This window comes from Castor canadensis, chromosome 16 (genome assembly GCF_047511655.1).
Source record: "Castor canadensis chromosome 16, mCasCan1.hap1v2, whole genome shotgun sequence".
Classification (NCBI taxonomy): Eukaryota; Metazoa; Chordata; class Mammalia; order Rodentia; family Castoridae; genus Castor; species Castor canadensis.
This window is the reverse complement of record NC_133401.1, coordinates 42,444,036-42,469,737: the sequence shown is the minus strand read 5'-3', so window position 1 is coordinate 42,469,737 and position 25,702 is coordinate 42,444,036. Positions and strand designations below refer to the sequence as shown.

The 25,702-nt window shown below is 40.0% G+C and overlaps 2 protein-coding genes across 6 annotated transcripts in view; both read right to left on the bottom strand.

The window, feature by feature from the left end:
* The window catches only part of Ddx46 (DEAD-box helicase 46), a 53,727-nt gene extending 40,011 nt beyond the window's left edge, over nt 1–13,716 (bottom strand). For 3 of the 5 annotated variants that reach the window (XM_020172903.2, XM_020172904.2, XM_074058781.1), the window contains exons 1-6: nt 13,535–13,716; nt 9,609–9,797; nt 8,543–8,686; nt 4,951–5,047; nt 2,365–2,530; nt 20–171 (exon numbers count right to left, since the gene is read on the bottom strand). In XM_020172903.2, coding sequence (XP_020028492.1) covers nt 20–171; nt 2,365–2,530; nt 4,951–5,047; nt 8,543–8,686; nt 9,609–9,797; nt 13,535–13,551 — 765 coding nt within the window. In that variant the 5' untranslated portion in view covers nt 13,552–13,716. Of the gene's footprint in view, nt 1–19; nt 172–2,364; nt 2,531–4,950; nt 5,048–8,542; nt 8,687–9,608; nt 9,798–13,534 lie in introns of those variants that run through there. The other 2 variants (XM_074058783.1, XM_074058782.1) reach the window with 2 other exon arrangements.
* A 2,095-nt stretch (nt 13,717–15,811) lies between these two features.
* On the bottom strand, nt 15,812–25,451 carry Camlg (calcium modulating ligand). Its single transcript, XM_020172899.2, has 4 exons — nt 25,155–25,451; nt 23,331–23,788; nt 21,335–21,400; nt 15,812–17,199 (listed from the first exon to the last, which is right to left on the bottom strand). Exons 1-4 carry the CDS (start codon nt 25,324–25,326, stop codon nt 17,008–17,010), a joined length of 888 nt encoding a protein of 295 aa, XP_020028488.1. The 5' UTR covers nt 25,327–25,451; the 3' UTR covers nt 15,812–17,007.
* Between the last annotated feature and the right edge of the window lie 251 nt (nt 25,452–25,702).

Genomic DNA, 25,702 nt, shown 5'->3' with positions numbered 1-25,702 from the left:
AAATATTAAAATTCCATACCTTTTCATTCCCCCCACCACCTTTTACACTTCTCATGTTAAACTTTTTTACTTCTTCTTTTACTTCTTCCATGTAAGCATCCAATGGATCTAGCTCCTCACCCTCCATCTCATTTCCTTCCTTTTCAGCCTCTGCAGGATCATCTTCATCATCTAAAATATCAGAATATGCTTTCTTTGTGTATATGTTTCAAAAGAAAATATTCAGCACAGACCACATACCTTTCTAACATTTTCTCCCACTACCCAAACACCCTCATTACCAGTTACTTCCAGAAACTTGCAATTTTTACATCTTCAAATTAAGCATGTATTACTTTTAAATAATAATTACATAAGAAATTATGCCTATGTCCAGTGCTAGGACCTAGTTCAGTGGTAGAGCACCGTGTCTCGCTGTGTAAGGCCCAGGATATGATCTCCAATGACTCAAAGAACAAACCACCACAAACGCTCGAATATTAGATTTTATACCTAAATGATTTCTTTCAAATACCTTTCACTCACAGACAGAAAAAAAATGGCATTTTCAACCTTAAGACGATTTACTTTTCTTTATAACTAAGACATAATGGCCACTTTTTATATATAAACCATTCTTTAGAACTTTCACAGAAAATGCACCAAAATTCCATTTTCCTATAAAATTCCACAATCTTCTACTTTACTAAAATGCCCCAAAAGTCAAAATCAGAAATAGAAGGGTAATCTGGGATATAGTTCAGTGTTCTCACCAGCAAAAAAAAAAAAAAAAAAAAAGGCAGGGGGGAATGTTTCTCTCCTAAATTATGAAAAAACAGAGGAAGAATTTTAAAAAGTATGTCCTAATTCACACACACACACACCCCTTTTTGTGGTACTGAGGTTTGAACTCAGAGCTTTGCACTTGCAAGGCAGGTGTCTTACTGCCTGAGTCATGCCTCCAGCCCTCCTTAATTTACTCTTATTACTAATGCTTACACTGGTGGTTAAAAAAAAAAAGAGCTATTTACCAAGTCCACAAGCACTTAAGTAATCGTTCACTCTAAAATAAAATCAGTGATTCTTATGGAATGCTACCACACAATTAAAATTTTAATATAAATAATGAGGCACTTAAAAATCTCAATGTGACCAGGTACACATCTATAGTCCCAGCTACTTGGGAGATTTAGGCGGGAAGAATCATTTGTTCCCTTGGAGTTCCAGGCCAGCTTCCAGGCAACAGAGACACCCCACATCCAAAAAAAACCGAAATTTTCAATATGAATCCAGCACTTATACATCTAAGCATTCAGGTACTGAATTGAAAACAGGCTGGGCACCAAAGGCTCACACCTGTAATCCTAGTTACTTAGGAGGCAGAGATCAGGAGGATCACAGTTCAAAACCAGCCTGGGCAAATAGTTCATGAGACCCTATCTCAAAAACAAAACATCAGAAAACAGGACTGATGGAGTAGTTTAAGTGGTCACAGTACCTGTCTAGCAAGCAGGTTCAAAACTCTGGTACCACCAAAAAATTAAATAAAAAATATTAATTAAAAATTAATAGAAAATATTAGCAAAAAATTAAAATATCAATTACGTATATGCACACCAATACACACAAGCAGCACTATTCACAATAAGCAGAAGGCGGGAATGACCCAAATGTCCAAGAACAGATGAATGGATAAAGAAAATGGGCATAAGTTGAGCATGGCAGCACAGCCTAGAATTCTAGCACTTGGGAGGCTGAGGCAAAAGGATTGTAAGTCCGAGGATAGACTGGCTTACGTAGTGGGACCCTATCTCGAAATCAAAAGAAACAAAAAAAAAGTGGCATATATAAACAATGGAATATTGTTCAGCCATATAAAGAAAACTGACACATGCTACAATATTTACAAACAATGAATACATTACACTAACTAAGCAACAAAACCCAACACAAAAAGTCAACTAGTACATGATTCCATTTATACCAAGTACCTAAAATAGGCAAATTCATAGAGACAGAGAGTAGTACGAAGATTATAAGGGGCTGTGAGAGGCAGGCTGTGAGTTGTTCAATGAGTGGAGAATTTCTGTCTGGGACGATGAAGAATCCCTAGAAACAGATAATTGAAATGGGTGTATAACACTGTGAAACCACCTGCGTTAAATGGTTAAGATGGGGCTGGGCACAGAACTTGCTTAGCATGCACAATCCCCAGACTTTGATCATCAGCACCACAAAAAAGAAAAAAGGTTAAAATGGTAAACCCCAAACTATGTGTATTTTCCACAATAAAAAGCCCCCAAAATCCCAGTATGAAGTACTACTAATAAGTACAGAATGTTCTACAAGAACTGTTATATGCTATTAGGCTAACAGAAAATATACCATCATCATCTTCTAAACTCCACTTTTTTCCTTGTTTCATCTCTTCAATTTCCTTTTTCAGCTCCCCTATGTTTTCCATTGCCTTTTTACGCTGCTCTTCTCGCCATTTTTCAACTCTTTCTTTTCGCTTTCTCATTTCTTCCTCCAGCTTATTCTGGTCAAAGTTCTTGGGGGAGGGAAAAAAAGAGAGAGGGGGGAAAAAAAAAGCAAAATCAACATTAGCAATTTTATTCCACATGACATTACAATGCATAAAAAAGGAAAAGGGAAAATAGGTGCAAGCACAAATTCTTAAGTGAAAGCCAGATTTAGATCACACATCTTTATATACACACATTATGTTATCAAAATGAAATCACTCCTTCAAATACCATAAATCAATCTTATTTTAGTTACAAGAATATGTACATTTGAATTAGATTTCTTCCTTATAGTAACAACTGAATTAGCAAGCACAGTTTTCCCAGTTATTCTCAATTTAAAATCTTCTAAGATAGCCTCTACAAAAAGCAATTTTCTATTACAAAATGGAGAAATCTGGGGGCATAGCTCACAAGATAGAGTGCTTGCCTAGTAAGCACAAGGCCCTAAATTCAAACTCCAGTACTGCCAAAAAACAAAAACAAAAACACTTCACATTTAGCTAGGTATAGTGGTTTTATGCCTATAATCCCACATAATCCCAGCTACTTCGGAGGCAGAAATTGGGAGGATCTCATTTTGAGGACAGCCATGGCAAAAACTTAGGGAGACCTCATCTCAACCAACAAGACAGACCAACAGCATGCCTGTCATCCCAGCTACCTGGAAGTGTAGGTAGGAGGAGCACAGCCAACACTGGCATCAGGCAAAAATGTGACACCCTACCTAAAAAATAACTAAAGCAAAAACAGAATTGGAGGTTTTGGTCCAATTGACAGAGCACCTGCCTAAGAGAAGCAAGAAGTCCTGGATTCAAGCCCCAGTTCCACTCTCCTCCCCACAAAAAAAGTTTGGCCTTTACGCTTTTAGGTCAAAGTTTTCTGGAAGTAGTCATTTTAAGCCTTCTTCAAGTCTATTAATGCTCTCAAGAGGAGTGAATAATTCACTTTCAAAATAATAGAGATTTAGAGATAAAGTATTACAGGAATAAAAATTTTACATTATGCTACCATTATAGCTATTTATGGAAACACACATGTAAAAACACAGATGAAAAAAATACTACAGAAGTCTAAGAGTAAGGGTGTACTGGGCACCTGGAATTGCAGAAAATTATTTCAATTGTTCCAAATTCTTTGTGAAAGGCTATATTGAGTTTTAAATACAAATGTATTTCTTTAACAACAAAAAAGCCTTATTCCTCAACTTCTGTCTGCGATAATAAAACTACCCTTGCTCAAGATGAGCCCCTGAAAGTTTGCTTTTCTCAAGATCATCCAGTCATTCAACTGAAGAAACTAGTTCAGAAACCAGCAACCAAACTTCCCTTGCTCTGCTCAACAAGCAAGTTTCTTCAAAAAAAAAAAAAAAAGAAAGAAAGAAAAAGAACACAGAGCTGGGAATATGGCTCAGTGGAAAAGCACTTGCCTAGCATACACAAGGTCCTGTATTCAATCCCTAGCACTGCCAAAAATAAATAAATAAATAAATGAGGGAGAGAGAGAGGGAGAGAGAGGGAGAGAGAGAGAGAGAGAGAGAGAGAGAGAGAGGGAGAGAGAGAGAGAGAGATATTAAAAAAAGAGAACACTAGCTGGGCTCAAGTGGCTCATACCTGTAATCCTAGCCACCTGGGAAGCAGAGATCAGGATCACGGGTCAAGGCCACTCCAGGCAAAAATCGAGACCCTATCTCAAAAATACCCAACTCAAAAACGGGATGGTGGAGTGGCTCAAGTATTGGAGCAGCTGCCTAAAAGTGGCTCACACCTGTAATCCTAGCTACTTGGGAGGCTGTGATCAGGAGGAGTTCAGTTGGAAGGTCAGCCTGGGCAAATAGTTGCGAGAGACTCCATCTCCAAATTACCAGGGCCAAAATGGACTGGAGATGTTGCTCAAGTGGTAGGGCACTACCTAGTCTCCCCTGGCTCTCCCCAATCCCAAAAAGTGTAGTTATAACATTCAAAAGTTGGCAAAAGATATGAATAGGCAATTCAGAGAAAAGTACAAAGTCAATAGGCTTAAGAAAACATTCTTATTGCATTATAAATTTATACCACTGAAATATTCACTCATTTAAAGTCATGTAGCTAAAAATAATTTTCAATTACTTTCTATTAGATTGACAAAATTAAATTTTGATACCCCCATGTTGGCAAGGATGTGAGGATACACATTTTCATATGTATAAATTCATAGTCTCTACAACGTTTTTGGAGGGCAATGTGATATTTACATTGTCTAATCACATCTTCTAAGTACAAACAGGTATGTCTATCTATGCAACTGTTTTCAGAAAAAAAATTTCTCACAGGGACTATTTTATGCTCCTGTTTATCTTATAGATCTGTTATCATTTACTTAAAATTAAAGCATATCATTAAACAAATAACTTATTGTCACAGAAACAAGACTGGTACACAACTACTTTTTAAGTTAGTAAACATACACCAGCATCTTTTTCTTTCTCATCCTCTTTGTCATCTTTGTCTTTTTTCTTCTCTTTAGAACTTTCCCCACCTTCTGTTTTCTCTTTGGACCTAGACCTACCAAAAAACAGGGAGAAACAAAGAGACATTGGAAATACTCATTTTAAAATTCTTTCATAGATCTATATTTCACTTTTTGATTTCTTCCAGGAACCAATTGCATTTTCTTATTCCAATAATAAAAACCTTGAAAATAATGAAAAATTAATTCTACAAAACCAATGGGAACCATTATTAAATATTAAGAAATTAGGTTAAGAAAAACTGGATGTGCCATTTAAAAACAATTACAAAATTTAAATAGGAAAGTAAGAATTTAGTAAATGTAGAAATACACAAAGATCTTCATATTCCATATGATAATGTATGTATGTAAAAACATTGAAAATCACAATGGACTTGTATTTTGGTTTTACATAAAGGCTTCCTACAATGAGTGTCTTAATTTTAATGTAATAACATTAATCAATCTTCCTTCACTTCTTTATGACTAGTACTTTCTGAGTAGTTTAGAAATCATTCCAGGTTTGCTAAAGTTACTCAAGAGATGAAAAAGATATCCTACAATATAAACTTCTAAAAGATTTAGTCTTACCACATAACTTGGTCTATAATTTGCCTGGAATCGCTTTTCATGCAAACAATGAGGTAGGTGGTCTTATTTTATTGGAGACTGGCAAATGTTCCTAGTACCACTTACTTTAAAAACTTCTCCCCACTGACTGCAGTGTCACCTGTCACTTATGAAAAACTATATGTGTTGATCTATTTCTGGGCCTTTATATGGTTGCACTAATTAATTTGTCTGTCCTTACACTAATACTTAATACTATCCTAATTTTTGTAATTTTGACAAGTCTTAATAGACTTGTAGAGGAAGTCCTCCAACCTTATTCTTCAGAATATTTATGTCCCTTTACATTTCTGATTTTATGATTAGTTTACAAAATACTCTTTCATCCAGGTATGCTAGGAAACTAAGACATGAAAGTATTTTAAATTTACTAAGATATTTTTCCTGAATCTATTTAGATAATTATGGCTTTTCTCCTTCAATAACAGAATATTACACTGACTATTTTCTATGCCAAACCAACCTTCCATTCTTAAAATAAACTCAATTTATTCACAATGTTCTCTCTTTTTTCTTTTTTTTTTTTTTTTTTGTGATACTGGGGTTTGAACTCAGGGCCTCATGCTTGCTCGACGCTCTGCCACTTCAGACACTCCGCCAGCTCCACAATGTTAACATTTATACACAGTGTTGGATGTGGCATGATAATCTTTATGTTCAGATTAAGCGTACCCTATAGTTTTCTTTTCTAATACTGCCCTTGTCAGATTTATATTAATATCTGTTATTCTCAATTTATAAAATCACTGTTCACTATAAGTACCAGTTGAACACTCCTAATCTGAAATCCAAAATCTGAACTTCTTAGTGCCCACAAGAGGACAACTTCACTCCTGACCACTACAACTGGCTGCAGTCACAACTCAGATGCCATGAAAACATCGCATAAAACTACCTTCAGACAATAAGTTTGTAAGGTGTATATGAAACAAAAATGAATTCTGGGTTCATATTTGGTTCCCACCACCACGATATCTCATTATGTGCATGCAAATAAAACAAAATACAAAAAAAGAAATCCCAAATTGAAAATCCTTCTATTCTGAAGCATTTTGGATGAGAGATTCAACCTGTATCACTTCAAACAGTGAAAAACAAAAAATTCCTATAAAACATTTTTTTACTAGTTGAAAGTTTTATTTACTTGAAATTCATTAAGAATATAAAATATTGAGTTTCTTTATAAAGAGCTACAGCTATTTACAACAGTATCACACAAATAAAGTGGCCATTATCCTGGCAAAATTCATCAGTGCAAAACACAAGGCAGCCAAAAAGCTTCAATATAAATAAATGCTACATACCAGGGCCCTAGGAAACAAGTTAGTGCTGGGTGAAGATACAGACAGATCAGTGTTACTTACAATGGGTACCTGACAGGTTCAGATACAGTGGTCATAGAATCTGGACATAAACCTACAAAAAATGTACAGGAGTTCCTAAAGGCTGAAACTCCCCCAAAAAGTAGTCAAGTTACTTAGCCAAGAGCTTGAGGATGCTTCTGACACACAATGATCTTTGGGGTAGACCCCCCAACTGATTCAGCATCGCATGTGGATGCAATCTCAGCACACAGGCACCAACCTAAACAAGCAGGAAGGATAGAGGTATCTACATGGACTCATCAGAAGTCCCTAGAGCTTTCAACCTTGATACCCAGCCCAGTGGGTCCCCAACCCTATCTCGAAAATACCCAACACAAAAAAGGGCTTGAGTGGTAGGGTACCTGCCTAGCAAGTGGAAGGGCCTGAGTTCAAACTCCACTACTACAACCCCCCCCCACACACAAAACTACTGTTAGAAGCAACACAGATGAATTTCAAACAGTGTTGCGCAAAATCATGAAGAATGTGAGTCCATATACCAACTATGACTCCAGTGAAGAAACTAACCAGTAAAGAACAACTGATAAGAGAAATATAAGGAGTAAACATATTGCCAGGTACGAGTGGCTCACGCTTGTAATCCTAGCTACTTGGGAGGATCATGGTTCGAGTTTGTGAGACCCCCATCTCAACCAATAGCTGGGTGCAGTGGTGTGCCCCTGTCACCCCAGGCTACACAGGAGGCTAAAATCGGGAGGATCACAGTTCCAAGTAACTCTGGGCAGTTAGCAAGACCCCATCTCAAAGGCAAAAGTTGGGCATGATGATGCATGCCGGTCATTCCAGTGACAGCAGAAACCCTACAATAGGAGGATCATGGTCTAAATAAAAAGCAAGACCCTAACTCCAGAATAACCAAAGCAAAAAGAGCTGGAGGTGTGCCTCAGGTGGTGGAGCACCTGCCTTGAAGTGTGAAGCCCCAAATTCAAACCCCACTACCACTGCCCTGCCCCCCCCATAATAAACCTGTATTTAACAACCTGTATCCCAAAATGTTACTGGCATCTCAAAGAAATGGATACATTTAATTTAGACAAGCAAAGATCACCCATCCTAAATAGCAATTCCACAATGTATACCATAAATCTAAAAAGTTATTTGTCAACAAATGTCAGAAACACTACTAAGAAAGCAGTTTCAAATGAAGGAACATTGGAGCTTGGGGTATAGCTCAGTGGCAGAGTGTTTGCCTAACATGTATGAAGCCTTGGGTTCAATCCCCAGCACTGCCACAAATAAAACAGAACAAAACAAAACCCCTAAATTCCCACAAGGATGTCTACAAAATACATTTCTGACCATTAGTAGTACGTATTAGAGCACAATGAATACAACAAATGTTAAAGCCAATAGAATCTAGTATTTCCCAACTGCATTATAACTTCATAACCTGTTAAATTAAAATTTTGCCAACAGTCGATAGCAGGAGCCAAATTCAGTAATTATTTATAAGAAAATTTGAAGGGGAGCAGACCCAAGGGAGGGAGTCAGTTCCCAACATACACAATAGAGACAATCCAATGGTAACATTACCTATTCTCAGTTTTCTTGCTTTTATTGCCAGGACTGGAAGAGCGGGATCGCCGGCCCCGGCTTCTACTCCTTGAGCGCCTCCTGTCTCGGCTTCGAGATCTTCTTCGCTCTCGACTTCTGTCTCTCTCTCTACTTCTGGAACGCCTGGAAGAGAACATTTGTCATTTATTCTGTGGCCCAAGAGAACTGTTACTTCAGATCATGATTATGGCCTAATCATGAAGGAAATTTCTTAAAATTATTATTAAAGGCAGAGACCTCAATTAACTATCACATCAGCTAAATAAAAAACTAAAGCAATTGTTAAAAAGTACCCAATGAAAACATGAGGATAATCATTTTACAATGTTGTTTGCTGAAAAACAACAAATCTATAATAATAGATACTTAAAGTCTACAGTTCAGTGTAGAAAACCTAATTTTCAAAGATAGCCTACAGTTGAGGGAGTGTTTGCCTAGCAAGTACAAAGTCCTGGGTTTAATTCCCCAGTACCAAGGAAAAAAAAGTGTAAGCCTAAGTATAAGGATAGGAAGAATGGGACTGTGAAAAAAGACCACTGATTTGAAAATTAGGAGACAAGAATTTCTGCCCTGGATTGGTAGTAGCCTGTGAAATCACAAAGGTCAGCTCTCTGATTAAAATTTTGCAATTCTACTTTCACACCAAAAAAGTAAAAAACCAGATGTTATGTGACCAATTTCACTTAAGGAGCACTTGACTGAATTGTGTAAACTCGTCCTTGGGACCATAAATAGAAAAATGAGTAAGTCAGCACTATCAGCACTGACCTGGGTGAATACCTTCCCTGAATAATAGGTAATAAATAACCCCCCTTCTCTGCTTCCAACACCTCAATAAAAGTCAAAAACTTTTTTTTTTGGTGTGGAGAAAATTGTTTTTAGCTAAAGACAAGTTTTCACCTCGAGAAAGGTTGGGGCTGCTGAACAAGTACCAATGACTGTGCAACAAGTAAAAGTAAAATAAATTAGTGCTCTTTAACTTAAAGCTAAGACAGCTGATTAGCTGAAAATACTGTCACTGGTCCTTCAGAGATTAATGTCTTACCTTAGGCGTTTTCTGTCCCTTGAACGAGATCTTCTTTTATCCCTGCTCCGAGACCTCTCTCTCCTTCTATCTCTATCTCTGCTTCTAGATCGCCTGTCATCTCCACGTTTGCTTCTTTTGTCTGAGGGTGAGCGACTTCTAGATCGACTTCCAGAGCGTCCTCGGGATGCTGATCGTTTCCGATAGTGGCTAGAATAGTATTAATACAAAGATTAAACTTAGTGTGATGGTTAATCGTGGTTATCTGGATTGAGAATCACATAGGAGATTAGTAAAGCACATTTCTGAGTAAGGGATCTGACCTAAATTAAACCCTTAATGGATTCACAGTATGATGGCATCTCTGCAAGTGGTGAAAAGCAGGAGTTGGGCCCAGTTGGAGGAAAGGTCACCAAAGACATTTCTTTGGGGTCTGTATTTTTCCTGGTCCCTTCCTGCACCCCCTCTCTGTTTCCTGGTTGCCACGAAGTGACCTCCTCTGCTCTGCCACTTCCTCCCCCAGAATAATACAGTGACACCTCTGAAGCTGTGAGCTAAAATAAATCTATCTTCTTTTAGGTTGTTTCTGTCAGTTATTTTGGTCACAGCAATAAAAAGATAACTAATACACTTAGCAAACACAGCTTTTTTTTTTTTTTCCAAAAAAACCTCAGCAGACAAACTGAACACAAATGGTGTCATATAAACTCTGAAAATTGGGAGGAAAAGAATGAACCCCTTTGCTGGAGCACATATTGAGGGGAACTATCAGGAAAGGGAAGCAACCACAGTGAACAAAACAGACCAAGTTCACTGAGATCCTCCTGTTTTATAACAGATGTGCACCACCATGCCCAGCTTTTTTCCACTGAGATGAAGTCTTGCTAACTTTTTGCCTGCGCTGGCCTCAAACTTATATCCTTCCAATCTCAACCTCCCAAATAGCTAGAACTACTGGTGGGAGCCGCCAGAACCCTTCATGATTCTTTTCAATGTATTATTCTAGCTGCTAAGTGAAGAACACATCAAAAAAGGAGGCAAGGGTAGAAGGAGAGAAAAGTTAGGATGCTACAGCAATCATCCAGATAAGAGAAAGTGAAGGTTTAGGTCAGAATGGCAGGTGTAGAGATATTGAGAAGTGTTAAATCTGGAAGTGGGGGGTGGGGAAAGCTAGCATCGATTGGATTTCAGGATGAATTACATGTAAGTATGACAGCAAGAGACAAGTCCTGGGTGTCTCCAAGATATGCCACCAGCGCAAGTAGAAAAACAAAGTTGCACTTGGGGAGTAGCTTGGTGGTAGAACACCTGCTCACTGTCCTTGGGTTCAATACCCAGCAATAATAACAAGGTTGCCATTTACTAAAAAGAGAAGGTTGAAGGAGGGGTAGATTTAAGGTGGAGGTGGGAAGGGAAATCAGAGTATTAAATATCCAAGTGGAGACTCCGACTTGGAGTAGGTAGTTGAAATATGAGTGTGGAGTTGAAGAAAAGAGATTTGGTCTAGAAATATATACTGGGGATCCATCAGTGTACACAGGCTACTTAAAGCCATAAACCTGTATAAGACCACTGGAGAATAAGTACAACCAATTATCCTTCAAGCACCTCAAGTTCAACATGTAGAAACCCAACTTGTGAACCTTCCCTCCCCAAACTATTTATCATTAGGCTTAATCCAGTTATCTCCAGCATTTTTCTTTTTCTCATTCTACACAACCAATAAAACACCAAGTATACCAATTTCACCTCTGAAATTCTCTTTCACATTATATCACCTCCTCAGAGTTCCCACCATTCACGGCAGATCTATGTAGCTGGGACACTTTTTAAGACTCCTGGTCTTTACTAGTTGAGATAAGGATAGCTATACAGGGAGTTGACTCACATTGATTTCCTGTGCATGTGTGTTACCTTCTAAGTTAATTCTTCTTGAACTAACCTTTTCTCTAGCTCCAGGTCCCCTTCTATTGGACTCAGTTGCTTTAAAGTATCTTGGTCCTTCCTATTATTGCTTATACTCTCTCTTCAACAAAATTAGAGATAAGGGCAAAATAGTTTCTGTCGGGTAGTGAGGAGTAAGGGAGGGGGCAGGGGGAAGGGGGGAGAAATGACCCAAATATTGTATGCACTTATGAATAAAATAAAAATTAAAAAAAAAAAAGACTCCTGGTCTTTCTGTTTCTATTTCTTTATCCCTTCTAAAAGTTTTACTGCTGTTAGGGTAATCTTCCTGAAGTAGAATTCTGGTCCTATTACCATATTTTTTTATTCAAAATCTTCAAGAGCTCACAAAGAAATTCATAACTTCAAAGTTAATCAACAGTCTGTTCACTTTCTGGGCCTTTTCAGAACTAATCCTTCTGCTTCTCTTCAGTTCTTCATGAAATTTACAAACTGGGTTCTTTACCTATTTCTCTAATACCATGCTCTTCCCCCAACTCTGCACCTTTCATTATTCCCAGAACAAGCCTAGAGCACAGGCCAAGATGGCAGAAAGATGGCAAAAGGTTAAAAGGCTGTAATGGACTTTTTTTTTTTTGGGGGGGGGCAGCACTAGGGTTTGAACTCAGGGCCTCACACCTGGGCTCTTACTTCTTGAGCCACTCCACCAGCCCTTTTATATGTTGGATTTTTTGAAGAGAGGGTCTTGTGAACTATTTGCCCCAGGCTGGCTTTGAACCAACATCCTCTTGATCTCTGCCTCCTGGGCAGCACAGGCCACTGGTGCAGGGCCTGGAATGGACCATCTTGTGGAGGGTTTCGAAGACTTCCAGAAGAGTCTGAATTTCATCTTGGAAGCCACAGGAACCAATGGAGACTAAAGTCAGGAGAATGACAAAATCTCACCTGTATTTCAGAAGTGTCTCTCTAACTGCAGTATGAGCGGTCTAGTGATTAGCAAGATAAAAGGAAGATAATCAATGTCAAAAGGGTGTAAGAGTCTGGGCAATGAGTGATCGGGGGCTTCAACTGAGTCAGGGAGGGCAGGAATCTAACTAGAAGTAGGCAGTGAAAGAGAATAAATATCACTTCCAGATTTCTGGTCTGGGGTAGCCAGCTGAATGGGGGAAGATTTAAAAGAGAGTCACAGAAAATATCTGTAGTTAAGGTAATATTCCTCTTTATCCAGGCGATGGCTACATGATTTATATATTTGCTAAATTTCGCTAGATCTATCTACTCTTACAACGTGTCCATTTCCCTGAACGCTAGTTACACCTCAATAAAATACTGGTAGCATTAAAAACAGAGGAAAATCTTCGCTGTGCCTGGACACTGTCTCAAGCACCTTCTAGATACTGCTAACTACATACCAAATAGTCATCTTTAAGACAAAAATCTCAAGGTCCCGAGCTATTAACAATCTATAAAGTTTTGAAGAAGTCATATAGTTCCAATAAGGTCTCACCAAGTGCACGGTTTCAAAAAGACAGAAAGCAGATAACAGAAGAAATACGAAATCTATTTGCTAAGTACGTCTGCGCAACAAGTATTTCTTGAAGCCCAATAAAAGCGAGTGCTGTAAAGTGCGGGAAAAAAATGCGCACATGCTCTTTTCAACCAACTTGGGGAAGGACCACACGAGCACAAAGAATTGACGCAAAGAGAGCGGGGCGCCGAGAAAAGCTGCAAACGCCAAGAGGTAAGGAAGTCCCACCGGCTCGCTACTGCCGCCAGGTGACCAGGGAGGGCTCCCTGGAGGTGGCGGCCTGCGGTGCCAGATCTCTAACGTCCTGGAGGGCTGCTCCCACCGCAGGGGGCTCCAGCCGGCTGATGCCAGTCCAGGGGACGCCTGAGCCCTCCCCGCAGCCGAGGTCCCCAGGTGCTCCCGCAGGCTCCAAGCAGAGAGGGCCACACGTGTGGCTGCCCCAGGCCTCCCCCGGCCGCCGCTCGGCTCCCGCCTCTTGTCCCGATCCCAGAATGCCCCCTCGGCACAGACTCACCGCGACTCCCGGCCCATGCTACCGGCTGCAGGAAAGTGGCACCCGATGGGACGACGCGCGGGTCAACGGGACAAAGAAGGATGAGGCCACGCTATCCCAGGAGCGCCCAGCAAGGACCAACCTTAAGAAGCAGCCGCAGCTACAGCTGAGGCCGCCATTCCAGCGCGACCAACGAAAACCGGATGTGCTGGCGCGGGCCTTAGAAGGAAAGAGCCTGCCGGAAGTAGTCACCTCGCCACAGCGCCACCTGTCGGCGGGAGGGCGCGCAGCATAGCTGCACAGAAATAGGGCGGGCTGGCCGGGTTTGCCCTGCACAAGGCGCCAGGGCTGGGTTGTGCAAGGGAGAGCAGAGCCTCAGCCTGGTTCATCCTCAACCTGTTAGTTCTCAACACCGCCCGCACTGGGAAGCCTTAGAAAAAAAAAATGGATGATCTGATTGAATTTATCTAGAGAGCTCTTGCGGCACTGGGAATTTTTAAACCTCCCAGGTGAAAAATACAGTCAAGATTGAGAAGGGTTTAGAGCAACACCCACTACAATGTGGTTCTTGAAGAAAGCTGTAATGGAGTAAGGAAAGGCTGTTTTTTGTACTATTTTGCTGGTGATAGAAATGTTATCTTGATTGTGTCAATTGTCTGATTGTATACATTGATGAAAATTCAGTGACCTAGGCCAGAGGTGACAGATCACACCTGTAATCTCAGCTACTCAGGAGGCAAAAATTGGGAGGATTATGGTTGTAGGACAGCCCCAGAAATAGCAGAAATCCCTCTCAACAAACAAGGCAGGTGTGGTGGCACATGCTGGTTATTCCACGCTACAGGCGACATAGGTGGGAGAATCATTGTCTAAGCCTGGTAGCTGGGGGTAAGGAAAGAAGAAAGATGACTCCCCGGTTTTGAAGAGAGCTAAAAGCACTGTTGGGGGTTATGGCAAATGTGTGGAGATAAGAAAGACATGGGAACACCAGATTTGGGAAAGCAAAGAAAATTGGGGATTCTGTTTCAGTCGTATGATGTTCAGACCTCCAAGAGACAACAGCTACATATGAATAGTGGGGGAAAAATAGGTTGCTCACATTTTGTGGAATGTGTAATACATGGTGTTTGCTGTCTTGGAACCAAGTGAGGCCATACAGAAGTGACTGAGAATTATGATGCCTTACTTTTAAAATTAACACAACTTGAATACTGCTTAGAATTACAGAGTTAATGTTGCAGCTGGAAGAGTTTTTTTAAATCATGCAGATGCTACCAGAAGAGTGAAAACTGAGGCTCAGGAACACATTCAGTGTTCCCTCACCAGTTGTGGTGAATACAAGCTATAACCAGAATCCAGGCAGCTGAAGCCTAGGCCAGAGCTCTTTTTAAAGATGTTTTATTTCTAACTTCCCTTTAAGAGAACCCATAAAAGACAATTCTGACTGGAGCAATTATTGCTCATCTCAGTTCTGAACACCTTATAACCCTTCAGCTAAGTTTTTTGTGGTTTTTTTGTTTCCTTGCTTGTTTGTTTTGTGCTGCTGGGTATGGAACCCAGGGCCTTATGCAAGCTAGGCAAGTGCTCTACTACACACCCAACCTGTTACTATTTTTAACAACAGTGATACATATATGTCCATTTACACAATTAAAAAAGACTGGGTGTCATGGTTCCAGGAATCTCTATAAACCCTCTTTGTCAGACTAGTTTTAACCTATACACATTTTAAAACCCTGAAACAGTAAGAAACCTCCATTACCATTTCATTTTAGTCAACAACACGAAAGGCGATGCTGATCAGTTAGAAAATGGGGCATTGAGGGACACAGATATAGGTTGTTTCTTTAACAGATAAACTTAGTAATGATCTGTAATTACTCCAACTTTGCATGTGTCAACTGGTTAAAAGAGGCTTGTTTTTTATTTATTTGTTTGTTTGTTTTGGGCAATACTAGGGATTGAACTCAGGGCCTCAAGCTTGCTAGCTAGGCAGATACTCTACCACCTGAGCCACACCTGCAGCCTCCTTCCTTCTGTCCTTTTTTTTAAAAAAAGGGGGGAAAAAAAAGTAGTAAACAGGCACTTCAAGACCACTAGTGTCTTCCCAGGAATTAAGGAAGGAAGTGACAACGCTCAAGATACTTCAGAGTTCTCTAGACATTAGATTCATTACAAAATCAGGAAATGTGTGTGCTTGTGACCTTAATCCCAAATCAAAATAATGGACTTAAATTATTATGCTTATTCTTCATTACTCTGTTCAAAATAAAATGATAAAGGCCAAGACTTAGTGAGTAGCTTAAAAAATAAAAAAAGTGTTTTTAATATCACAAAGATTAACCAAACAGACCATATAAAAATCTGTATATAACTTGAGTTTTATATTGCTTTAGGATAATAAGATAATCCTTCTGAATGTCACACTGTTACTAAAGTATTTAAAAGGATATTTATGCTATACATCACATGCCTTCATTATTCAGGCCCCATTTTTAATCATTCTCAGCTTGCTTTAAAAACATACTTCTGGGGCTGGCTACCATGTATATGGTTGTAGCTCAGTGGGAGAGAGCTTCTCTAGAATATACAAGGACTTGGGTTCGAATCCCAACACAGCAAAAAAATCAAACAACCATCATGAAATACCTCATACTTGTTTATATATCTTTTTCTTTTTTTGGCAATACTGGGGTTTTAACTCAGGGCTTTGCACTTGCTAGGCAGGTGTTCTACTACTTGAGCCACACCCCTGCCCAATACCTCATACTTGTGGTAAGTGAAAACTCACAAGAGAATATTTCTGAGTGTAATATACAGCAAGTAAAAATCTTACAAATACCTTCTCATTTCACATGTATTATTTTGTTTCTGGAATGCTGGAGTCAACACAGGGACTCACCCATGCTAGGCAAGCACTCTATCATTGAGCTATACAACCGGCTCATGTGTATGAATCTTAATCATTTCTCCCATTAAATATTTGTACTGGAGTAAAAAGACACTAACTCAACAAGAAGAGATAAAACTAGCCACCTCACTCAGCCCTCACATTAAACTGTGCAGACTCAACACTAGACGATTCAAATGCTTTCATTTTATTTTTAGGATGGTTTCATTTCTCAGGACAGAATGACATAAATACAAGAAGAATCCTGAGGGCTGGCTGAGACCATGTTCATCTGCAACCTTAAAATCCCTAGCTCAGCCCCCAAAAGAGGAATCACAAATCTGAGAAGTTAGGGGGAATGGGAAATCTAATTAAACGAGAAAAATCAGTAAAGACATTGTTACCCTATTTTTCCTACCAGGACAAATACAAACTCAACCCTTTTAAATCAGGGAATCTGTCATTCCATTCCTAATGTGTTTTTTTCACCCCTGTTAAGTAAAAGAATTACATAAAGGTGTAAACCAATTTGCCTCCTTTAGAAACACTGCAATATGGAATATGTTTTTTACTTTGTAAGTTTTTTCTACTGAGTTCTGCAGGTTTATGGTACTTCAGATCCCCAATAATCAATTAGTTCATGACAAAAGATGAAAGTGAAGAAGTAAACGCAGAGATCTGTGAAAACTTCGCCCATCTTGCTGTAAGTATCCATTGATCGATTGATCACTTCAGCAGGAATTCCAGACAGTAGAAGTGCAGCTGTCAGCACTGTTGTCTTGATCTTCTTTTCACTCTGTACAGAGAAGTCAAATTAATATTACGGTTTTCAGCAGACTACATAAATTCTATTAAAAACAGTATCAACACTGGTTTTCAGAACTGTTTTCAAAACTATTAGTGAGGTTTCAAAACAATAAAATTAACATTTATTGAGCATATAAATCAGCAGACTGCTAGGCCATCACAGACAACATTCTATCAAAGGTTTTAAAAAAGTGTTTTTTGGAAGCAAGATATAAATAACAAGAGGCAGATAACAGCACAAGACAAAAACCAGGAAAAATAGTACTAGTCAGGGCATTTACTGCTAAATGAACGGCATGGACAATGTGTAGCACAGAGACTCAAAGAAGATTGCTCTATTGTCTTATGTAAATAAAGCAGAAGAAAGGATCTAGGACTGTAGCTCAGTGTTAGAGCACTTGCCTAGCATATACAAGGCCCAGGATCAGATCCCCCACACCACTCCTCACACACACACAGTATATAAGGAAGGATTGCAGAAGACAGAGAACACGCCTTGAAGGATAAGCAGAATTTAGAATGGCAGAGGGAGAGGAGCTATGTTATCATAAGCTAAGATTTATGACAACAAAAGTCAGTGACAGAAGAGTGCTAGGTGTATTGAAGATGAGTGGCTAATTTCAAACAGAATCCACAAGACATCATGTAGAGTCTGAGTGCTTTATGAAGAAAAAATCCCACTGATTACTCACTAACTAGGAAGCCACTGAACAGTTTAGAATACGTGGTGGGGAAAGAACATTTATTTTCTATTATGATTTTCTACTTTCATATTTTTAAGAGATTCAAAGCTAACTCATGGTAACTTTTTAATAACTTAAAAAATATAAACAGCTTGCTGGGTACCAGTGGCTCACATCTGTAATCGTAGCTACTCAGGAAGCAGACATCAGGAGGATCATGGTTTAAAGCCAGCCCAAGCAAATACTTCCCAAGACCCTAGATCAAAAAACCCATCACAAAAAAGGGCTGGTGGAGTGCCTCAAGGTGTAGGCCCAGTACAGCAAAAAAAAAAATTATATATATATACATATATAACAGCTATAGTTAACCAAGAGAAAGAAAAGTCTATGTCCTCAAAATGACTCACATAAGCCAGGTATCAGTGGCTCATGCCTATAATCCTAACTACTTGAGAAGCTGAGATCAGGAGGATCCCAGGCCAGGCAAAGTTTTCAAGACCCCTTCTCAACTAATAGTTGGGCACAGTGGTGCATGCCTGATATCCCTGTGACAGCAGGAAGCATAAAATAGGAGGATCGTGGCCCAAGCTGGCCTGGGCAAAAAGCGACACCTTATCTCCAAAATAACCAGAGCAAAAGGGGCTGGAAGTGTGGCTCAGGTGGTAGAGAACCTACCAAGCAAGTACAAAGCCCTGAGTTCAAACCCCAGTTCCACAAAAAAAGGTTTGTGTAAGAAGCATATTAACGCCAAAAAGCAAACAACCAAGATGTCCATCAACAGATTACATAATCAGATGGATGTACTTGTACCATGGACTATTACTCAGCAAAAAGGGGGAAATGCATTACAGATCCACTCAACAACATGGATGAATCTCAAAACTATCATGTGCAATGCAAGAAGACTTGTTCAAAAGAGTGCAGGGCTGAGGTGTGGCTCAGAGGGAGGATGCCTGCTTAGCATGGACAAGGCCCTGGGTCCAATCCTCAGTACCTAAATAAGTAAGTAAAACAGGAAAGATAACATTTATAGGAATTACTGAAATAGAGAAAACTAATCTATGGCAGGAAAAAGAAAATTAGACCTTGGGTGAGGGGGGGTAGGGGAGGGTAGGAGCTAGGACTGCTGGGAAAGGCACAGGACCAAATGTCCTGGGGTGATACAAATATGGTCTAAACCTTTAAAGGATTTGGGTTTCATGGGTTGTGGGAACTTAATGAGGGCTGGGGATGTAGCTCAGTGGTAGAGCACCTGCCCAGCATGTAGGAGGCCCTAGATTCAATCTCCAGCACCACAAACAAAACAAAACAAAAGCTTAGCAAATAATACACTTGAAACTTCAGTGTTTGCCTAAAGAACAATTGAAATGACAAGAGCCATAAAACACTGACTGGCAGCTACTGTTCTGCAGTAGGTGAGATACACTGGATGGACACACTTTCAAATGCATCAAGAAAGTGAGGTGATTGAAAACAGATAGAAAATCAGATGCTTGATGAATATAATGAGATGCTAACTGTAGTATCTAGGTATAAACAGGTGCTCGCTGCACAATTCTCTCATTTCTGTGTTTAAAAACTACCGTAACAAAAATTTTCTTTTTTTTTTCTTGAGGCAGGGTCCTGCCATATAACCTAGACTGGCCTTGAACTCACCATCCTCCTACCACAACTGCCCCAGGGCTGGGATGACCAGTATGACTTAGGATATATGGCTCAACAGAATGCTTTGTTCAAAGTGTACAGTAAATCCTCCCTCACTATTAACCACCGTTAAGTTTCTTCCAGAGCTTCTTCATCGTTTAAGCAACATCAAATATATTTTCCTCCTTTTCACAAAAAAGGAGCATACTATAGATGCTGTTCTGCATTTTACCTTCTTTTAACAGTTCATGGACAGGTTACAATTACCAGTGCATGGAGAGCTTCTTCATTCTGAATGGATATGCCACATTTTTTTTTCTAATCTAATCACTTATTAGGGATATTTAGGTTGTTCTCAAGCTTTTGCTATTGCAAAACTATAAACAATGTTTCAAGAGTGAGTTTCTAAACAAATACTTTAATTAAAGCATTACATTTCTTTCTCTTTTACTTTGTGTATTTTACCAATTTGACCCTTCAAAAACATAAATGTTCTAATCTTTTAAAATCACACAGGTCTGTCAGCTCATTATAAATGACTAAGCAGGATGGGGGATGCAGTGCAGTGGTAGAGCATTTGCCTAGGACAAACTAGGCCTTGGGTTCAATGCCCAGCTTGGAGGGGGGGTGGTGACTGTTTTGTTCAGAAAACAGCCAAGTAGTCATTTCTTAGTAACCACATGCACAAAACTCCATCATATGTCAGATATGATAGCATACTCCTGTAATCACAGCACTCTGGAGGTTAAGGTAGGAGGAGAGTTGACATCCACTCTATTCTAGGCTATATAGCAAGACTCAGTCACACAATAAAGGTTATCATTTTTTTTAAACGGGGGTTTCACTATGTAGCCCAGGCTGGCTTTGAACTTGTGATCCTTCTACTTCTGCCACCTGGAGGAATTATACCTCACCTGGCCAACAAGTTAAGGTTATCTTCAGCATCAGGCAAGTCAAGCCCTACAGAAGGTATACACATCTGCAGTTAAGCTGACCAGGTAAACACTTCTCTCACCATCATTCTGTTCTGTAACTTATGACAGATATTTTTTGTCTTCAACATTAAAGATAAAGTAGATTGCTATTCTTTGTCCATTAAGGGGCACAGTAAGATAATGAAACCTATTTTAAATATTAATTTCTTTTGTTGGGTGCTGGTGGCTCATGCCTATAATCCTAGCTACTTGGAAGGCAAAGATCAGGAGGATTGTGGTTTGAGACCAGCTGGGCAAATAGTTCATGAGACCCCATCTCCAAAATAACCAGAGCAAAATGGACTGGAGGTATGGTTCAAGTGGTGAAGCACCTACTTTACAAGTGCAAAACCCTGAGTTTAAACCCCAGACCCATCAAAAATAAATAAATAAATAATTTCTTTTGTTATAAATAAAATGAATTATTAAATTTACTAAGTAATTAAGCAAATAATTTTTAGATGAATATTATTGAAACCCTATCATGAAGGACCAATTTTCTCCCAACCTACACAGACCAAAATTTTTGTAAAATATAATTAATGTGTTCTGGCAATGACGTATTGCTAGGAAAGTTTCTAATCACTTTTTGAACTTAATGCATCGTGCACAGACAAAATTGGAAGACCAGCCCTGGCAGATGAAACACATTTTGAGTTGCACTGACTCAGACCATAAGTAGAACTAGTTTTTTTAAGTCCTTAAAATTAGCTAAATATACTAAAATTTAGAATATACCATAATTTAGAAAATATACCATAATTCAGAAAATTTAAATATACATAATTTAAATATACCATAATTTAGAAAGAAGTTCATTTACCTTGGGAAAATATTTGTACAGTCCCATGTAGGCAAGTTGCAAAGTAAGAAACGGAGCAAAAATGGACTGTGAAGACAGAAGGTAAAAGTGAGCATTTTCAACAGAAGCATTCAAGTCACAATAAATCAAACCAACAGCAGCTATATAAACCTAATTTTAACTATGAAATTCCAAGCAAGACACTGTAGTAAAATAATGAATTAAGTAGCTGAAAGTAATCTTGTTTTTACAGAAGAAAATGAAGAGATTTAAGTTCCTAGCAAAAAACATGGTTCTCAAGTCAACAATTCTTTCAGTGTCTCCCAAAATGTTTCCTCCATAAAATCTTTTTTTTTTGCACAGGGTCCTGCTATGTAGCCCAGGCTGGCCTCAAACTGGTGCTCCTCCTGCATCTGCCTTCACTTCCTGAGTGCTGGGATTACAGATGTGCACTACCACATCTTTGAAATTATTTAGAGTATTAAATGGTGAAAGATGTACAATGCATCATGCAACAATATCTCCCTCACCCAGACAGAGTTAACTGATAACCTGAAACCCTTATAAAAGGCCCAGCACTCACCCATCCCTCAGAGTTCGGGGCAAAGAGTTAATCACACAGCTACCATCTCAAATGACAAGCTATTCTTACTGCAGATAAAATGGCTTGGCAATCTGGCTTCTCAGACAGAATGAAAAAGATCAAAACGACATTTAACTTAAAACACTCCTAAAATTAAAAAGATTAGAGGGATCAAAGGAGGCAACATCCCCAAGTGGCAGCAAGGAGAAATAAACAGGTGAAATCTGACAGTGAAGAAAACCAGAGAACAAAAACAACAAATGCCTCATGGAAAACTAAGGCACAAAATTGAAACACAGCTCAAAAAATGAAAGCACACAGTTCTTCAGATGAGAGAGAAAAAAGCAGCTACCAGATCATCAGGTGCTAAAAGCATAACTGATCTTTGTTAAGCTGACAACTTATCACCCATGGGGAAAAAAGTCAAATTTGATGAATAGATTCTAAAAAGATATGTAAGCTGGGCAGTGGTGACTCATACCTGTAATCCTAGCTACTTGAGAGGCTGAGGTCAGGAGGATCATGGTTGGAGGCCAGCCCAGGCAAATAATTCATGAGACTACATCTCAAAAAAACTAACCAGAACAAAATGGACTGGAGGTATAGCTCAAGCAGTAGAGTGCCTGCTTTTGCAAGCACTAAGCCTTCAGTTTAAACCCCAGGACCACAAACACACACAAAAAGAAAATATGTGCATAAAAGGAGATTTTAAAAAACTGTTTTGCTTAATGATAGAAATCTTAATTATCTGGAAAATTTTATTTCTGTGCTTGATGCATGGTAGGTATTTTTTAAATATCTACTGAATGGAAATACTTCAAAGAGAAAGACAGTGAAGTACAGGCTTTGCTCTTCTGCATTCTTCCACATGCTGGAGTACAGGACCCCATCATAGGAAACAAATGGACTATCGTAATGAGGCTACTACGTTACACAACACTGAAATACCTTTTGAATCATAAAAAAGTTACTTATCCTCAGGACTACAGACATTGCATTTTAATGTTTCAAACTATTTGAAAATAATTAACATATAGTATATATAAACACTTATTTGGTTCTGGAATGAAACTGCCTAGCTTTCATCCCAGCTGTCACTCAGTTGCTGGGTAACATTGAACAAATGATTTAACCTCTTTTGAGTCTTCATTCCCTCATGAGTTCAAACAACATCTACTTCGTAAGAATGAGAGTTAGATGAATAAGCATTTAGAACTGAACCTGGCACGTAGAAAGACTTCAGTAATTATTATTAATAGCCTCTCATTCTGTAACTCAGATGAATAACAAAGCTTACAATACACCTGTAAATAGCCCCATAGATCTGGTAGATAGTAACTTAATATTGGCAGTGAATTCTGTGGATTATAAGTACCTGTTGTTATAACCAAGTTATTTTCTAAGTTAATGAATATTTTACAGCTCTTTTCTTACCAAATATTTGCAAACAAAAGCTCTGACACCAAGAGCAAGAAGAGCACATCCCACTAGTCTAAATATTCGAAAAGAGTCAAATTCTTCTGTGGTACTTCCATCATCTTGGCTGGGTTTTTCGCTTATCAGTTGTTTCCGTAGCTTCATTGCCTCTTCAAATCTGGAAAGGTACTGTTCTAGGCCATGGTGAGAACCCCTCTGGACAGTGTCGGCTGACAGGTCCCCTCTGTTCCGCTGCCGGAGCTCAAAATTGATGTCACTACTGCACTCTGATGGGTTAATGAACGAGTCCAATTTGTCTCCTAGCTGGGAACCCTTAACTTCCAGCACACCACCCTGCTGATCAGTTCCTGTACTGAGAGAGTCACCCAGCACTACTCGCTTTGAAACTGAAGGAACACCAAGGGAGTTCAGTTTGTCACTGTCCTGCTGCTTTGATTTTGCTTGACTTTCTTCATCTGAGGAAAAAAAGAAAATTTAAAGACTGCACATTACATACCAAAAACCATAAATTAATATTAAAAATATGATCCTACAGCTAGAACTCAGCTGTCTGCAAGAATCGTAATGCTGATTCTGCATAAAACAAAAAACTAGTCTGTTCCTCCATACCCTCAAAATATAGCATCCCAAAAGAGTGTTCTGGCAGAAGGAAAGACATTAAAGGATGGGCAATCAAGAAAGACTAACTTTTCCTGGATGATTCCACTAAAAATATAAAGTCATTCAAGCTTTTTAAAAACCTGTATTTTAAAACTTACATTTCCACACCCAGAACCCTATGAGCATAGGGCGTGGCATGGCTACACTTACTGTTTACCTAGTCAGGCAGCCATTAGTAGGCACTTACTGCAGTTTTAGAATGCTGTCCTGCTTTTAAAAAACAAACCTTTAAGGATAGATAAAATGTTCAAAACAAAAGACTGAAATATAGTACTTCGAGAAAGAAAATAAGCAATACTTTGGGAAATAATAAGTGTACTGATATTAATCATTAAAGAGAAAAATGTTTCTTCTATTGTTTTAGAAGAATTTGAAAATGATTTTCTTCCATCTGGTTTGAACTATCTAGAAGTTCAGAGTTAACAATTGAGGCCGCACAGAAGTCACAAAGGATCTAAATCACTTGCAACCAGTGACTAAGGCCAATCACTAAAGGAAACCTAGAGCACACCAGGTGTTCAATTATATCATATGAAAAATTTTATGGGATGAAAAATGAGGACTTTCCTTTAGGTTAAATGCAGATCCCCAAATGAATACCAGTAATCTGTGCTAATTAGGAGAAGAAACCTCAGGCTGGGACAAGACACTTGTAGGGACCATAAAGAATGCTCACTCATATGGACCTTTTCCACCTCTTCTAGAAGATCCATGGTGACAGTGTTGGGGACCCCGGGGACAGCCACCAAGGCATGACGACCAGGATCCTTAACTCCCATAGGAGCAGTGAGGGGGCGGACAAGAGTCATACAACACAAGAAAAAGAAGGTAGACGCCCTGTCGGGGACTGGAACTCACGAACAGGGGACGATCTACCCGAGGGACGCAGGGGGAAAAAAACGTGCACCCCTGCAGAAAGGCGAGGGAGTGGGAAAGGAGGAGAGGACGGCGACAATCTCAGGGCGAAGCTCCCGGAATACAGGGGGAAGCCACCAGGACCCACCTGGGGTCAAGGAGTGGGGACATGGGGCATCCCTAGGGGCGGGGAGGTGGGGACAGAGCGAGGTCAGGGAACGGGGCCGGGTCAAAAGGTCAGCGGACTGTAGCGGGAAGAACAATCTTGATCATTCAAGGGTCGTGCAGGGAAACTGAGGCTCTCACCCGCGCCGCTCCCGGGCCTGTGGAAGCCCATGATCCGGTTGATGCGCTGCTCCGAGTTCATAAGCAGCTTTCTCCGCCGCAGCTCGGCCCGACGCTGCGAGGCCGACAAGCTCGAGCCCACCGGGGCCCCCGGCCTGTCCCCGCCGTCGGTAGGCACAGTCACCGGTTCCATCTTTCCCTCCACAGTGCGGGAAGAGTGGCGGCGGCGGCTGTGGTGGTGGTGGCGCCAATGACTCAAGGCCTGGCCACAGGGATTGCGTCCCCCGCCCACGGTAGACCCACCCCCAAGCGCGGTGCCGAGACTGCGGAGTGACCACGCGCGCGACGCTGTCAGGAACCGCGCGAGGCTCTGTCCGCCATCTTGGGTAAGGGCATTAGGGGGCTACCGAGTCCCTCTCCGCCTTGGTTTCGCCTCACCACTCCCCTGATTCGGGTTCCTTCTGCCGTTCTCTCGGAGGTGAAGAGAACCGGAATCCGGTTCTCTAACGGGCAGGAAAGGGATGCCCGTGAACGGCAGGTCCATCTAGTCTGGTGCCAGGAAGCAAAAT